The sequence below is a fragment of the Sitophilus oryzae genome, unplaced genomic scaffold (genome assembly GCF_002938485.1).
Source record: "Sitophilus oryzae breed Bouriz unplaced genomic scaffold, Soryzae_2.0 scaffold_158_pilon_pilon, whole genome shotgun sequence".
NCBI lineage: Eukaryota > Metazoa > Arthropoda > Insecta > Coleoptera > Curculionidae > Sitophilus > Sitophilus oryzae.
The window spans coordinates 833,463-848,446 of NW_022146269.1; the positions used below are offsets into that span (position 1 = coordinate 833,463).

The 14,984-nt window shown below is 31.0% G+C and overlaps 1 protein-coding gene across 2 annotated transcripts in view; it reads right to left on the reverse strand.

Annotated features, from left to right (window-relative positions):
• Positions 1-3,226: 3,226 nt before the first annotated feature.
• LOC115879891 (oocyte zinc finger protein XlCOF6-like) overlaps positions 3,227-14,984 on the reverse strand; it is a 596,405-nt gene continuing 584,647 nt past the window's right edge. The window contains exon 5 of one of the 2 annotated variants that reach the window (XM_030896923.1): positions 3,227-5,161. In XM_030896923.1, coding sequence (XP_030752783.1) covers positions 3,700-5,161 — 1,462 coding nt within the window. In that variant the 3' untranslated portion in view covers positions 3,227-3,699. Of the gene's footprint in view, positions 5,162-13,224; positions 13,797-14,984 lie in introns of those variants that run through there. The other variant, XM_030896924.1, reaches the window with a different exon arrangement.

Below are 14,984 nucleotides of genomic sequence, written 5' to 3' on the forward strand. Positions count from 1 at the left end.
TTTTGAGACGCACCCGGTATAGAACAAATTAAACAGAATCTATATATAATTAATATAATACATGGTATTATGTTTAACAAACTGCATAAAAAATATTTAAATTTATAGAACCTAATGACAGTTTACAAAAAACTGCAAATATGTATACTACATATTTATTAACGGCACTTTATAGTAATAATACCCATGCAATGTATTTATGTACGATTTCGCATATCAAAAATATAAACTACACTTTCAGTATAATTTTTATTGTTCTTTAACAAATAGAACATTAGCTACAGTTACACTAGTAGTTACTAATATGTAAGTATGTACCATTGTATCTGTCTCTATATTTCTTCAAAGTAAATAAAATGACTAAGTGGATAAATTTGTACTACAAATGCTTAGTACAGGAATTTTTATTAAAATACTGTAGTTTCATACAAATTATATCAATTAATACTACTAGATAACAATAATATATATAAAAACAAAAAAATTGGAATAAAAATACTCTTATGTACCAATTATAACTAGTCCATTTAAAATGGATTCAAATCAATGTTAAATTCATCAACGCAACAAAAAAAACTAGTATTTACCAGAAGTAATCCATTAATTATGGCTTTTAATGTCCAGTAAATACGGACACAAAAAGATCCAAGTCTCGGCTAAATTCGACGGATATTTGTAAACGACGTCCATGATCCCGACTCGGTTCTAGGCCGAACGATACCGCGTAAACAGAATACGATATCATACGATACTATCTTGGTCCAGAGCCAGAACTGGGAATACCCAAATGTATGGCCCGTAGTGCACTAAAACTCGAGATCAGGGAAAATCACAATGTCCATTGGAGAAACAGATAGGGGCATAGGCACAGCAAGGCTTTTATCCAAGGACCTAGCTCTAAAACCGCAAAAGAACTGCTAATGTTTAGTAGGAATAAAGTGCGGATTACAACAGGCCTCTTGGCAGGACACATGGCTGTCAAGTATTACTTGAACAAGCTCAACCTGTATCAAGGAAGTATTTGCTGCAGACTCTGCGATAAAGATCCTGAAACAGCGGAGCACATAATATGTCATTGCGAGGCTCTGGATCGCAAACGATACTTTTTATTTGGGAAAGCTAGGCTAGAACAGGAGGAACTATGCTCCGATCCTATCAAGGACCTGCATAAGCTAGTGCAGGGCACAGGGATAGGAGAATGGGTGCAGATATAGAAGGGGGACAAACACAATAGGCCTTACAGGTCGCAGTGTTGTCGGCAGAGGACCCTTGTTCTGGGAAAAAAACTACACAAGGTGTAGTTTTGGTTTTAAATTTTCGAAGTAGCTGGTCATTTTCTAAGCCTTGGTTAAAATGTCCTGGAAATTTAAAATATTCTGCAACTTTATTCATTTCAGTCATTTTTTGCTTTGGATTTAAAAAAATTAATTAATTTAAATTTATTAAAATAAATTAAATTAATCTGTTTGTCTTTTAAAGTTAATTTGTTTTGAGTAATTACTCTTGTTAATTTATGTATTTTACTTCAATTTCTTCCCTTTTAACGAAACGTGTTCTAATAATTTCTTTATCTATTAACTTGGGGGCAAATTATTTTTTTTGCAAAATATTATTTAGTACTATATTCTTTGGTAGATATCTTGCACTTGCGAATTTTGCGATCTTGAATGCTGATTACGAGCAACCAATCAACAAATTTCGCGTTATCGTCTGCTGTTATAAGAGAAGTTAAGGCAGTTAAAATTTGGAATCACGGATGCTACTTACTAGACGGATTTACGATATCGTATGCTGTTTACGCGGTATCGTTCGGCCTAGAACCGAATCGCGATCATGGACGTTGTTTACAAATATGCGACCGGGACTTTTCAGGCGGATCGTATACCTTTTGAGGAGAAAATTGTAACACCGTGCTTGGCCCGCTTTGGCCGAAATAGTCGAAAAATCAGTTTTTTTTCAATAAAAATGAAGCTTAGTAATAGAAGACAATACAGCAATTTATTAACTGATCTGGTGAGTGCGGATGCCCGATAACACAATCATTGTCATGTTCCACAGCCCCTGGACCATCAAGGGGTGTAGGACGTCCTTTGTATGGACAAGAATGATATACTCTGAAAGAGTTGCATGATATTGCAAGTAGTTTTGAACTTTTATCATTGATTTAGACCGTAGTTTAAACCTTCATTTACTGGACTTACTATGGCATAAATTAACCTAAATGTTTAAATGATAGCTATTTTAAACAGTTAGTATAAAATATTTATTATTAATAACACATTCGCAAACGAATGCGAATAACATATTTTTTCAACCATCCCCATATACAATATTTTTGAAAAATAGATAACTATATATTTCTTGCCTCATATACACTACATACTTTCTTTTCTTAGGCATATTCGTTTGACTTTTTTTCCATAAGAATTGTTATTCTGCCATCATACAGAGCACGCATCATAAACTTTTTAGAAATATTGTATTTCCGTTAATCTCATTATACCTTTTTCTTTGAGAAAAATAAATAATAAGAACTTACAAAACAATTAAATCTGAGGTGAATTAAGTCTGTAATGATTGCAACTAAATCAGAAAAATACGTGGATTTTCTTTTTAACTAAATCATTATTTACAAAATAAACAAGTTCAGTTATTAATATACAGGGTGGCCCAGTATTCCGTGAACATAGAACAATTAGTTTCTGAAAAATAAAATTAATTTTCTTAAAAATGTCCGATTAAATGTATATCTCCGAAACTCCAAGTTCCAAGAAAATTCGTAAAATATCTAGAAATTAATTTACCCACTAGTATTTATAAAAAGCATTTTTGGTAAACTCTGTCTCTAATAGTTTCTGAAAAATAAAAATAATTTTCTTAAAAATGTCCGATTAAATGTATATCTCCGAAACTAAAGTTCCAAAAAAATTCGTAATATATCTAGAAATTCATTTACCCACTAGTAGTTATAAAAAGCATTTTTGGTAAACTCTGTCTCTAATAGTTTCTGAAAAATTATATTAATTTTTTTAAAAATGTCCGATTAAATGTATATCTCCGAAACTAAAGTTCCAAGAAAATTCGTAATATATCTAGAAGTTCATTTACCCACTAGTAGTTATAAAAAGCATTTTTGGTAAACTCTGTCTCTAATAGTTTCTGAAAAATAAAATTAATTTTTTAAAAAGGTCCGATTAAATGTATATCTCCGAAACTAAAGTTCCAAAAAAATTCGTAATATATCTAGAAATTAATTTACCCCCTAGTAGTTACAGATTTACAGATTTTTTTTAATCAAAATAAGTTAATTTAAAATTCATGTTAATATTAAATTTATGACGCTTATTGTCAAATATTATTTGTGATACTAACCTAAAATTGCATATTTATGTCAACTAGATTATTAACGCATACTAGATTTTATGCACATATATAGCTCGATGTAACAAGTAATATTTTTTAAGTCAGCTTCGGAAAAACATTTTTTAAATAAAAAGTATGTGCAAAACACTTTGATGTAAATGCAAACTCTGTCTATTAATTTTCTGTAAACGTCTCTTAAGTTTAAATCATTACAGAATAAATTAACCTCAATAAATAATAAAAAAATTGTTTAAAACAATAAAACGTCCTAAAGAATATAAAACATAAGAACGGGATTATTAAAACTACTGACTAAATTCATCGTTATTCACCCATTTATCCATGACTGACTTCTTCAAGATTATCTTTATTCTCGATTACATTTTCCTGTTGTGAATGCTGACTTAAACTTCCTTCACCGTAATCCATTGCCAACTCGGGTTTAATAATGAGGTTATTAACAAAATCTCTTTTAGGCATAAACTGACCTAAAGTATGCATTGACTCCCTTTTATCGAGCACATTTTGAAGGTGTTGGATGTGTGACCTCTCCACTTTATTGCCATCCATTTCATCAGAATAAAAGGCAAAACTGTTTGACGGTGAAGAGGTCATTCCGAGAGGTATATTATAAGGTGCATGAGATACCATGTGTGCATCTAAGGCGCCCTTAGAACCGTAGATTTTGTTACAAACCAGACATACGAAGGGCATTTCTGGGAATGTGGGTGTTAAGGTGAAGGTAGCCGGTTTGATTGTCGAGGTATATGATGGAATTTGCAGTGCTGAGCAACTCTTCATGTGAGCGTCCATAGCACTTTTCGAAACAAACCCTTTCACACATAACCTACAGACGTAGGGTTGTTCTCCTGTATGCGTGCGTTCGTGGATTTTAAGAGGCGATCTTTGCGTGAATGCCTTTCCGCAATACTTGCAAACGAACGGTTTCTCGCCTGTGTGAACTCTCATATGCTCTTTCAAGCGCTCTTTTTCAGTAAAGGCTTTAGAACACACCTCGCACGCAAATGGTTTGTATCCTGTGTGAATGCGCATGTGAAACTTTAGTTTTTCTTTGCTCGAAATGCGTTTTCCGCATGTATCGCACAGAACACTGGTATCGATCCCTTCGGTGTTGTGGTTTCTTAAGTTGTGCCTTTTTAACCCACTCGACGAAGTATAATGTTTGTTGCAAATAAGACAATCGTATTTTACCAAAGGCGTTCCTGTCATAATCTCCCAATGTTGGGTACGGCGATGGGACGCCAAAAATCGAGAATACATGAAATGTTTTCCACAGATCTCGCACTGGAACGGTTTTTCTCCAGTATGAAAATATTTGTGTTCTAAGGCATTAGTGCTAACCGTGAATGCCTTATCGCAAATCTCGCACTTGTACCTCGTAGTACCCTCGTGGGCTCTAATGTGCATCTCTATATGATACTTGGACGTGTTTTTAAAGCTACACAAATGACAACTATATTTATTTTCGTTGCTGTGGGTTAGCGAGTGAATGGCAAAGGCGACGTTGTTTTTGTAGGTTTGATTGCAAATATCACATTCGATTGGTTCGTCTAATTCAATGGGCGGCGGATGACTTCCTCTTTCTCGCTTGGATTGCTTTAGTTTCGTTATTTTATTCATTTTCTTTCTTTTTCTTCGTGTTCTTCGAGTTTTCTTAGGTTTATCTGGGATATTCTCGCCTTCTTCGTTTTCCGACTTTAAATCAACCGGTGGCATTTTTAGTTCGACTTGAAAATCAGGATCGATAACTCTAGATCTACGCTTTCTTTTCGGCAATCTAAAAATTATTTTATTAAATATGTGAGCCTTTAAATTATATTAAAAAGTCCAGTGTGTTTTCTAAAATTTATTTTTTCTAATAAGGAATAAAAGTATAAACTTATGCTAAATATTACACATAAAAACATTAATATATGTTTTTAATTTTTATCATTAGTATTTAATATGTGATATAAAATAAGGACATAAATAAACCTTTTAAAATTAAATATGTTGACGCTAATTCCTTACAAACTAGAGCACAATAATTGTTTTATAATTTGACTACAATAATTAAATACATTAACTTTTATATCTGAATGAAAATATCGTTATTCAAATATTTGATTATGTATTTGCTGCTTGCTTGAAATAAATTAATTTTAAAATAAGTACATGATGCATTTGAAACTGGTAATAAATATAGTTTCAAATTTTAAAACACTTAGCTTCTAGATATATTGCTAATACAGAACTATTTTTTTAAATACCAATAAAACTAGATATAAACACTAGAGTTTTATTTAAATATTTTATGAGATCTGTATTGCAATATTTCTAAAACAGTAAGGAGTGTTAAAGTTTATTTTATGCAATTTCGTGTTTTTCATTTCATATTGAAATTGTGTATTTTAATAAAGAAATTAAAAATTTATAAATATTTTTCTTAAAATGCATAAGGTGTTCAAGATAAATGCGAAAATATTTAATGTGTCCTTGTTAAAAATAAAGGGCACTAGTGCGTTATACAAACATTGGGTCAAAAAAGCAAACATTACAGTATACAAAGATGGCAGGAAAGAAATGTTTTTAATTTTCCTAATATCAAAAACAAAAAACGATAGAATAATAAAATTTTAGAAAGTATTGCTTCTACTTCTGAATACTTTTTGAATTTTTTAAATTTCAGACAGGGCTGAGGACAATTGAAGGACAAATCCATACAATACGAATTAAAGGGTGGACAAATGTGATCGCGAACATCCATTAGTGGATTTGCAGCAGAAAAAGATTTTTTTTATAAAATTTACCAATTTAAAATGAAAAAAAAAATATAATGTGAATCACTACGTATCAGGATAAAGAAATTTATTCTAGAAAAAAAGTGTATTGGGTAAGCTTTTTTCAGACACAGTTATATTTTATACTAGTGTTAAATTTCGTTATAAAAAAACATATTTTAAATAGATTTCATCCACAAACATGATTTAGACTAACCTATCATATATGGAATGAACGAACTATACAACAAATAGTTCTTTAAAAATAAATAAGTTTTATGAACTACAAGTCTTCCTAATTGACAATTTCAACAAAGTCTTCCTAACTGACATTTCAAGCTAGACAAGACTTTTCAAGCTAAACAATTTTTTTAAGAAACTTTTTACTTATTTTTACTGCAATTCATGGTCATTTTTATATCTTGACCTATTTTTGTATAGATTGTCCAACGAGACAGGGAAAATTTCAACAGACGACATTCCAAAAAATGACAGGAACTACAATTTACCTGTGAATTCAAATGACAGAAACAACTGTCACTGTTATGGATCCTGGTTGGACAAACTAAAATTTTCCTGGTATAAAAAAATTTAAAAATAAAATAAATACCTTTGGAAGTAATGTACAATGTACAGGGTGGGTCAAATTCGACGCTTTTAAAGGGAAATACCTCGGGAAATACCCTTTTCTGTTAGAGATTTGGTTTGATTTGGTTGGATTATGAGTTACACAGTTTTTCAAAAATGTGCATTTTTAAAAAATCGCTGTAACTTTTTGGCTATGGAAAATTTTGTATTTTTATGAAAACATTTCCAAAGCACCTTTTGACGTAGAATTTAGTGGTTTAAGTATAATTTTTTTATATTTTTTTAAAAAATATTTTTTCAGTAAAACGAAGCACCGCCTCAGAAGAAGTTATCTGCAAATTTATGCAGACAATTTCAAGAATAATTGAATAGTTGACCAAGATTCCAAGATTCCACCATTCCTAACCTAACCAAACCAAACCAAACCGTATAATCTAGACAAGAATTAGAAGTACTTAGCGGTTATGCGAGGGTATCTTTCATTCCTACTGAGTTAATGAATTCCGCGAGAAATGTTCCAAAACGGCCCCGTCTGTCCATAACAGAAGACGGTCCACATGTCGAACACCTGTAGCAAAATCTCATGTCTTGGTTTGCTATTAATTTTTAATGTTATTAGATATAGCTTAAATGTGTTGATGTTGTTAAATATAATTTAAATTGTTATAAAATTCTGCATCTCTCATTGCAAAAATTATTTTTGTTTTAACTGCTACTGACAGGTAGAATTTTTTTGCATTACAGCAGGCGCAGTTCAAAGCCCCTTATTCAAAGTGGGCGAATTTTTAAAAACTCTATATCTCGAAGAGGAATCGAGCAAAATATCAAGTATACTATGTTTTTGGAAAGGTAATTTTAAATTCTTTTCAATGAATTAAACATATACAGGGTATCCCATATAAAAAATCAACTTTTCTCTTGATAATTCTTAAATTATTAATTTAAAAAAAATTATACTTAAACCATTAAATTCTACGTAAAAAGGTGCTTTGGAAATTCTTTCATAAAAATTCAAAATTTTCCATAGCAAAAAAGTTTCATCGATTTGTTAAAAATGCACATTTTTGAAAAACACCCCGTAACTCCCAAACGGTAACAGATATCGATGTGCGGTTTTCACCATCATAATTTTTGATAAAAATTGAGCTCCACACACCGATATTAATTTTCGTCTATATCCTATCGAAAAGGGTGTTTCCCGAGGTGTTTCCCTTTAAAAGCGTCCAATTTGACCCACCCTGTACAAAGATATAGAGTTAATGTGTAGATAAACGACATTAATAATACTGTACTGAGTAGTAGACGATGGCGGAGGGTGTTCTAAAAGGCTGTCGTTTTTTCATAAATACAAAATACAATTTTCAATTTCGAAATTAAGGTAAATTTTATTTTTAATTGTTATTAATAATAATTAATCGGAAATGTACTAAAAATAAAATTATTTAAAAAAAGAAAGAAAGCCATATTATCTACATCATTAATTAGGGTCACTACTGAGTAATCAAAACTATCAAAAACCTATTTTGAGTAACCTTTATTTAATGCAAATATAAATAAATCGAATAGCTAATCAGCATTTCTACATTAAAATTAAAACAAAAACAAAACCTTTATATAATTGCATAACTAAAGTTATAGGTAGACAACCTAACAAAAGTTAGTATTAGTGATAGTCTATCCAGACGACATCCAAAGAATTGTTTAGAAAAACAATAAACTTTTGGAATAAAACTACAGACAACTGCCACTGTCTCATAATCTTATACCAGACAAACTATACCTGTTGAGAGTTACTAAATTTTTTAATATTAGAATAAATAATAACTTATATACGAAAAGAGAATATTAAAAAGAATACAATATAAATATTTATTTAAAACGGACATATTGTGTTTGTCTAATTATTCATTATCTTCGAATAATAATTAGAATTTCATCGGCGTATTACTTTTATTAGAGGAAAAGAGGGTAATGTGGAATACTGTTGGTAATTTGGAATACTCACTTATTGGCTTTATCTGTTTAAATATGGTATAAACTAATAGTTCGGCTTGTATTTAGTGCACCACAAATTTTGTAGTTATTTAAATTTATAGTACAGAGTACAGATAGGGTTCCCAACCGTCCCGGTTTGGCCGGGATTAACCAGGAATCAGAAAGTGTGTCCCGGCGAAAGTTTTGCCTTGGCCGGGACCTGGAAACTAAAAAAATGTGTACTACACACATAATTTATTTTATTTTCTAATATTTAATGTCTTGTTTCAATTATTTAAAAGCTTAAAAATAATTGTCCCGGAATCGCCGATGCTCAAGTTGGGAACCCTAAGTACAGACCAAAAATATGTGAACAAATAATTGTGATGTGACAACAATGTGACAGGCAATGATTGCCTTGATTTTTTATTTAAATTAACTTTGATTGGGTCTTCAGGTAAGTATTGATTTATATTTAAATTTGTTTTTCGATATATTAATGCATACATTTTTTACAGATTATGGCGTAGGTCTTCATGTTGCTAATTTGGAATACTATAACTGATGCAAATTTGGAAATAATAAATAGTCCAAATTAATGTTCATTTTGCTGCTTTTCGATTCTATAATGTATGTAAATTTCTTTGGCACGTACCGTAAAATGGGGTGAATAGAAACAGTTTCGTAGGCTATTAGCGATATACCGGTTGATAAAAATGTGGTATTATGTTCCCGAATATTTTAAAACATGGGTCTTTGTTTGTTCTTTGCGTATACATATAATTTGATTTTTGAAAAATATGCATATAAATATTAAATAAAAATAACTTTTGTGTTTCTATTCACCTGCTGTTCGGGAGAATAGAAACACACATTGATGTTAATGTTTTTATCTATTCTATTTCCAACAAGGTGATTAGAAACAGTAAATTATTACATATTTAAGTAGGTTTAACAATAATTAGCAAAACATATAGTATAACAACTTACATGTACCAGCTTATGTATTACTTTAAAAATAAATATTTTATTTATAAAGTTTTCGCGCCATACAAAATAGGTGATAAATCGATCTCACATTTATTGATCAGCTGATTGACAGAAATAGTGCTGCCACAGACAAAAATATAGTTTTTACATTTTATTGTGTATTACAATAATAGAAAAATTAGATTATGGCGTAGGTCTTCATGTTGCTAATTTGGAATACTATAACTGATGCAAATTTGGAAATAATAAATAGTCCAAATTAATGTTCATTTTGCTGCTTTCCGATTCTATAATGTATGCAAATTTCTTTGGCACGCACTGTAGCTTAACCTGCTTGATAGATAGATTTGTCTTAATCTGGTCTTAATTGTAGGAGAGATATAGGTAACAGGAGCAAAAATCAGAAGACAAGAACAAATAGTGAATCTAATGCAAGCTATATTATTTCGACCTCCCCAGAAATCGCTCCAGAATTTGATTTAAATAGAGAGCCAGAAGAGACTGTAGCTTTGTTGGAGTTCTTGATATTTCCGATTCTGAACCGTCCTAGAACTTTGCAGCGCATGCGCATATGAAATACTCTTTACATATTTCCTTCTGCGCTTGCGTATCACAGTTATAGGACGGTTCAGAATCGGTAATAAGAAAAACCCAAAGTATGCTATTATGTTTTTTCCAACGAAGGAAAGGTACAAGGGGAGAATAGCGGGATCACATGCAAATCATGAGTGCACTCTGTGTCGGAAATGACGCCGGAACGTGTATGTGTGAGACTACGGTAAATATTCTACCTAATTTTCTCTTTAATTAAATATTTGGATACTTTTTTAACAATGTTTTATTTGCCTTTTTAATATAAACAATATATCTGCTGCTATTTTGGTGGTATTCCAAATTACCTGCATGTTACGTCGACAGAAATTTTTCGCATTTTTTTTTGATGAATGAAAACATTCATTTAAATTACTTTAAAATACTTTGAAACTTTCGTATGGCATACTAGATATGTAGATTTATTTTGTTCAAAATAATCAATTTCTAAATTTTTGCATTTTTTGTAACTACAATTCCAAAATACCTTTACTTCCTCTATAATTATTACAGTTACATATATGGCGATTGTAATCTGAAAAGCATCCGACCTCACCAGGTATATGGTATCACTAATACAACAAAATTTGCGCAACTTGTTTGCGCATCTGTTGAAAGATGCTCACAAAGATTTCAGCCAGTTATTGCAATGTTATTCTATAATTAGAAAAAGCTACAAAATATCGATAAATTGTTTTTTGGTGGAAAAAGTCATGGAAGCTGTTTTTTAAGTTAACCTTGGAGCCATCCTAAATCGCTCACAAAAACGTCATATCTATTTAAACGGGTTGAAGAATTGGAAGCATCGTTTGGAGAAGTGGCTTCCCAGTAGATTAAGAATGAAAAAAAAAAATGTTTCGTATTATTAAGGTCAGAAACTCTTCAGATTTCCCTCACACTATTGAAATATTAAAGATAAGCAATAAAACAATAAATTTTATTAACAAGTTTTATAAATGTAAGGAATAATAATAATAATATAAATATAAGTCAAAAATTACATTAATAATAAATAATAATACAATGTTATACCATTCAAAGCCATTAGATATCAATTTAGTTATATACAGGGTGGCCCATGAGTGCCAGGAAGTTGAATATTGTCGAAGTTGACAAAGATAAAAAGAGTTTTATACGAAAAAAGGTTTAAAATGGTGAATATCCTAAAATTTTGGTGTTGTATACTGAGTGTCCCCCAAAAAAAAATTCTAATAAATATAAATAAATAAAATTTTAATTTTTTTTAAATTGCATTTCCCATTTTTCTGTACATAAGTAATTTTATGCTGCACTGAATCCAGCACTATGCGGTGTTGCCATTCTATTTCATACAGTAAATGAAATAAATAAAACTGGTGTGAATATAACTTTATTAATTCTTAGCTATATTTTTCTAAACAACAAGGATAGCAGAATAAATCCGTGAAGGAAAATTTACATTATCCTACACAGAGTATTTTTTATGGCGTCGCCAAATTAGGAATATTTTAATAGCTATATCTCTATTTTTTAAATGCAACAACCAGTATATTATTTTTCGTTTAGATGCTGAATTAAACAGTAAAAATCCAAACCAAACATTTAGTGGTTTGCAGATATTTTTTGTATTAGATATCATATAATAATTATTTTTTCATATGGGGTTTTGAACGGTAAAATACCAGACAAATCTCATTTGGTGGCTTTCATAAAAAATTACTGTAGAAAACAGTTAAAAGTGGGATATGTAATATGATACCGCAAATATCTGCAACCGGTATGTTGCATCTAGGGTTGGACCTTTATTTTCCACAATTAGGTTACTCATTTTACTGTAATAGATTATATTTAGCTTAGATATATTATCTTCATTTCAGTAGTATACATGAAAGCTTTTAAAATTCTTTTTTTTTCTACATACATTTTCCTACAAACGTAAAAACCGGCAATACTTTATGCCGCTTTTTATTTTGTCTCTCTGTCTGTCAACCGGTCATTTATATTTTTCTCTATCACACGCATTAAAATCCAGAACACAATAAGGAAACTTCGGCGACATATTCTGCAGATAAAAATAAATAAAAAGTTCGTATAAATGTATATCCTAAAATGGTTAGTTTCGGAGATACAGGGTGTAGAAATTTCATTTTTATTTAGATTTTTTGCAAATAATTTCTGAAGTAACGTCAATATTTTGTTGAAAATTGGTGTATGGACGTTTCTTCATATGAGACATTTGATTTTGATGTCAATATGATTCCTACTTGTAGAGGGCGCCACCTACATACTTTTTAACTGGTATGAAGAATAATAACTTTTCGTCCGTACCTGTATAAAACAACTGAGTTAAAAAATATGCATTTACGACGTATGCTGCAACATGTTGCACCAACATCTTGCAGCAACATGTTGTTAAGTGCAGACTTAGAGAGTCTTATCATCATTTTTTCGAAGAAAAATTTATGATTAATTTAAAAAAATAAAAAGTTGACAAATTCATAATTTCAGTCAAATAACTCTATCTACTCAACATGTTTATTTTATCTCAATAATGACATGTATTGGCTATTTCCATTCTAAATATCTTGAGAACGGTTGCTCGTAGCGATTTTTACCAAGAAACATTTTTCAGTAGCTTTATACAGGTAGGGACGAAAAGTTATTACTCTTCAAAACAGGTAAAGCACATGTAGGTGGCCTACAAATAGGAGTCATATTGACATCAAAATCAAATTTCTCATGTCAAAGAAATCCCACACGCCAATTTTCATCCAAATATCGATATTATTTCAGAAATTATTTGGAAAAACTTCTACACCCTGTATCTCCGAAACTAAGCATTTTAGGACATACATTTATACGAACTTTTTTACTTATATTTACCTGCAGAATATGCTGCCAAAGTTTCCAGAAAACATTTAGGCTGTATAATATTTTTTTCATATCTAACAATATTGGATTTCATTGCACTAATAGGCACCCTGTATTTAAAATGCAGATAGGATAATGAATAAATGTTATAGGATAATTTTCCATAGACCATATCGAGTAATAAATATTTCTACACCATTCAAACCTATAGAATCTAGAATTACCAGCAACAATTCTAACGCACTTAAAGATCATAATCATCGTCATATTCCGTCCTCGAGACAGAGCAATTTTTCATATGAGTATCCATCACCCCTTTGGATATAAATCCCTTCTGGCATATCATGCATTTATACGGTCGTTCTCCGGTGTGCGTGCGTTCGTGAATCCTCAAAGGAGACCTCTGGGTAAAGCCTTTGCCGCAAAATTTGCATATGTACGGTTTTTCACCGGTGTGTACTCTTTCGTGTTCTTTCAGTTGCTCTTTTCGGGAAAAACTCTTCGTACATATTTCGCAGGAAAACGGTTTGTAGCCGGTGTGGATACGACGATGAAACTTGAGTTTCTCTTTGGATGAGAGGCTTTTGCCGCAAATGTCGCAAAGGCATGAGTCGTCCGCACCGGGAATACCATGGTGGTTCATGTTGTGACGTTTTAATCCTAAAATAAGTATGTTTTCAGGTGTTATTAATTTAAAAAGAATATCTGATTTGATATTTGGATCAATTAGAGAATATCATTTTGTGGCGTTATACTATTGCCAGTTTAAGTTAACATTTTATTAATTTCTAATATATTGGGTGCGCCTGAAAAGTGGCTCACCTCTATAACTTTTTTATTTTTTCAGATAAAAAAACAAGACTTGGCTTGTTAGTATATGACGTAAATTAGGATTGGTTGACGTATTCAATTGTTTTTATTTATTCACTTTCTGTTTTACCGGAAATCACTACAACTTTTGATTTTTAAATGGCACCCTCGGTATATTTCTACTTTATTCGACAGAAAATGACACTCTGAATAGAATGACTTATCATATGTCAACTTTTGACATTTTCGCATATGGTTTATTTGAAATTGTGTTCATAACAACAATTTGACTCGAAATACCAAGTGTATGGTACCAAATTATTGGTAAAAAATGCTTTTTTTCAAATATGCTAATGAGCCACCCTCGTTCCATTTGAAAAAAATTGAAATATGATTAAAAAACGATTTGGGCATCTTTTAGCCGGCAAGACACGAAAAACATTAGACGATCAAATCTGTTTTCGAAGGCTCCTTGATCACAAATTAGTGTTTTTAATACCATAGCATTCTAGATTGAAATTTAAAATACGATTTTTTAAGCGAAAATGTCAAAATTTGACATATGATATGTCATTATATTCCGAGTGTCATTTTCTATCGAATAAAGTAGAATGTTCATTCTACATAGAAATATACCGAGGGTGTCATTGAAAAATCAAAAGTTGTAGTCATTTTCGGTGAAACAGGAAGTGACCATAAACAATTGAATACGTCAATCAATCCTAATTTACGTCATAATATACCAAATCTCGTATTTTTATCTGAAAAATAAAAAAGTTATAGGGGTTAGCTTTTGAGACGCACCCGGTATGTAAAAATAAATAGTACTACAGTTCAAGATGGAACTTTTAGTGTTACAACAGAAAATGACACCAATCAACCACAAAACTCCTGACTAATTTTTTGTTTAATAATAGATGCTCTTAAAACACAGTATATACAGGACGTTTCAAAAAACATGTACTATCTGTCGTGGAGAGATTCCGCTCAGGTAAAAGTAAGATTTATTTTTCGTATTGTTGCGGACCCGTGTGGACT